The sequence below is a fragment of the Artemia sp. Qi Xiang Cuo genome, chromosome 5, assembly GCF_049724085.1.
Source record: "Artemia sp. Qi Xiang Cuo chromosome 5, ASM4972408v1, whole genome shotgun sequence".
NCBI classification, from domain to species: Eukaryota; Metazoa; Arthropoda; class Branchiopoda; order Anostraca; family Artemiidae; genus Artemia; species Artemia sp. Qi Xiang Cuo.
Window position 1 is genome coordinate 12185849 of NC_142798.1, and position 2874 is coordinate 12188722.

The 2874-nt window shown below is 38.0% G+C and overlaps 1 protein-coding gene across 1 annotated transcript; it reads left to right on the top strand.

The window, feature by feature from the left end:
• The first annotated feature begins 1598 nt into the window (after positions 1-1598).
• LOC148951814 (uncharacterized) lies at positions 1599-2381 on the top strand. The gene has a single exon (XM_089089073.1). The coding sequence runs from the start codon at positions 1599-1601 to the stop codon at positions 2379-2381; it is 783 nt and encodes a 260-aa protein (XP_088945199.1).
• The last annotated feature ends 493 nt before the right edge of the window (positions 2382-2874 follow it).

The window sequence follows — 2874 nt, forward strand, 5'->3', positions numbered from 1 at the left end:
AGAAGGCGTTCGACCTAATTGACCACAATATCCTTGTAAGTAAACTGCTGATAGACTTTCAAGTGAGTCCCTTTCTAGTTAAAATTGTTGCGTTCTTTATAACAAATCGTTCTCAAGTGCTTAAATATAAAAATGTTTATTCCGGTCCCTTTCCTATCTTTTGTGGGGTGTCCCATGGAACTCTGATTGGTCCCATTTTATTCCTTATAATAGTTAATAGCTTCATGACTGAACACACAGATCGATGGAAGTATATGGACGACCTATCTGTACTTGAAGTTTACCGAAGAAGTATTAAAAGCTCAATTATGACATTACTTGACGTTGTCGCATAGAACGCTTCTTTGTCGAAGATGAAAGTAAACAATAATAAATCTTCAGTTATGACAGTTATTTTTTTTCAAAATCATCCCCCACTTTCACAAACCCCTATTCCTCCCTAAATCTCTATCACATGCATTAAACTACTTTGGGGTAACACCTAATGCTGACTTGAAGTGGGATACCCATGTTCCAAACATCCTCAAACAAGCTTCCCCTTCGATTTACCCTCTAAAACTTTTGATAAAATTTTCTTACCTCCCCTAAGGACCATCTCCGACTTTATTGTTCTCTTATTTGGCGAATACTCGAGTTTGCTGGTCCTTTGTGGCATTTCGGCCTTTCCTCAGGGCATATCTATATGACTGAAAATGTTCAAAAACGTGCACAGAATCATAAATGGTGAAGGGAAGGCTCCATATCATCATCTACTAGATAAGTTCAAGCCCACCACGCTGGCCGAGAGAAGGAACATCTTTTATCTTTGTTTCGGTACCAAAACCCTGTCTATTCCCCGATTACGTTCTATCATCCCCAAACTCTAAGATTCCGCCCGCAATAGACCGTCCCGTAGTAAATCTCAAAAAGTCCCCAACCTGACTCATATCCCCGCTAAACATGAAAAGTGTCACAAGAGTTTTCTTCAGAGCTTTGTTCAGCTGTATAATAACCAGGAAAATTACTCAGTAATTTTATTGTTATATTTTTGTTTTTTTCATTTTTGACTTTTTAACTAAGTGCTTACTCTTTTTTTTATGTACTTTGCGCAACAAGGTATGTCTGACGTGAAGATCAAGTTCTCTCGATATGATATATATAATATATAACATATATATATATATATATATATATATATATATATATATATATATATATATATATATATATATATATATATATATATATATATATATATATATATATATATATATATATATATATATATATATATATATATATATATATATATATATATATATATATATATATATATATATATATATATATATATATATATATATATATATATATATATATATATATATATATATATATATATATAAACCTACTCTTACGTAGAGCTTCATAAGAATATAGTGGTGATTGATGGTCTCACAGAGACCCGTCTTATCGGAAGCGGAGAAGAGAAAATAGACAACAATCACTCGTTGCTCTGGTCTGGAGGGATTACTAGAAGGAATGGCGTTGGCCTTGCGCTAAATAGTCCCGAAAGAAAGGCATTACTCTTGCATGAAGTCATATCAGACAGACTTATGATGGCCTGCTTTGGACACAAGCATGGTAAAATAACTGTTGTCGTATGCTATGCCCCAATCAACGATTCCGACGACACAATCAAGGAAGAATTTTACTCTGCTCTGACCAGATGTCTCAGGACAATTTCTCCCCATGATATAACTGTACTTCTTGGTGACTTCAACGCAACAGTGCGTGATGATACGGGTGTTTGGCGTGGCACAATTTGCCCTGTTTCTCCCGACCCACTTAAATACAATGGCCTTCGCCTACTTGAACTATGCCGATCCCATGACCTAGTCATCGCACACACTTACTTTCAACGCAAAACCATCCACCACTACACGTGGTATAGTAATGACGGCTGCACAAAGGAGATGGTTGACTACATCATTATGTCTAAACGCCGGAGACCATTGCTGAGGAGCTGCAGAACTTACAGTTCATCTGAGCTCGGGAACGCAGACCACAGACTTTTGTGTGCTGAAGTCCATCTCCGCCTTCAAGCACAGCGATCAGAAAGAAAGACAGTTACTGTAGATATTGGTGAACTCCAGGAGCCAAATACTCGCCTGAAGTATAATATTGAGGTATCAAATCGCTTTGAGCTCCTCGGCAGAGTTAGCAGCATTGAAGACACTCGGACGTATTTTAAATCGCAGAAAAGCGAAGCAGCACAATTGATACTTGGCAAGAGTGGTTTTCCAAAGAAATCCTGGCTAACAAATAAAACACTGGAGGTTATGGAGCAAAGACAGAGCGCAAGACTCCTTGGGGACATGGCAACTTATCAGAGCTCTTGAATAGTACTAGCCCGTCTGTCTCTTCGAATAATGGTCCCAGCCAATCTACTAGTCAAAGGCCTTAATCAGATGTTCCTCTATATGAGCCGTTCAGCCCCTCAGAAATTGGAAACGCAGCTAAAAGGCTCAAGAATAACAAAGTTGCTGGTATCTGTGGCTTAAGCTCTGAACTGCTGAAATATGCTGGTTCTACAATGCTCCTGTTTCTCCACACTCTGTTCTCAACAATTTGGCAAACAAAGATAATTCCTGGAGATTAGCGGAAAGATGTAATCATCCCCTTGTGGAAAAGGAAAGGCTCTAGAAAGGACTGTTCAAACTACCGTAGAATAACCCTGCTATCAGTACCACGAAAACCTTTCTCAATGGTTCTGCTAGATCGTTGTCGGAATATAGTTCATGGGATTCGGCGACCAGAACAAGCTGCTTTTATATTGGACCGTCCCAACAATAAGCAGATTTTCATGATTAGACCGATAATAGAAAAAGTCAA

What these genes read in the sequence shown, in the direction of transcription:
- LOC148951814 (XM_089089073.1), top strand. Translation starts at nt 1,599, where the DNA reads ATGGCCTGCTTTGGACACAAGCATGGTAAAATAACTGTTGTCGTATGC.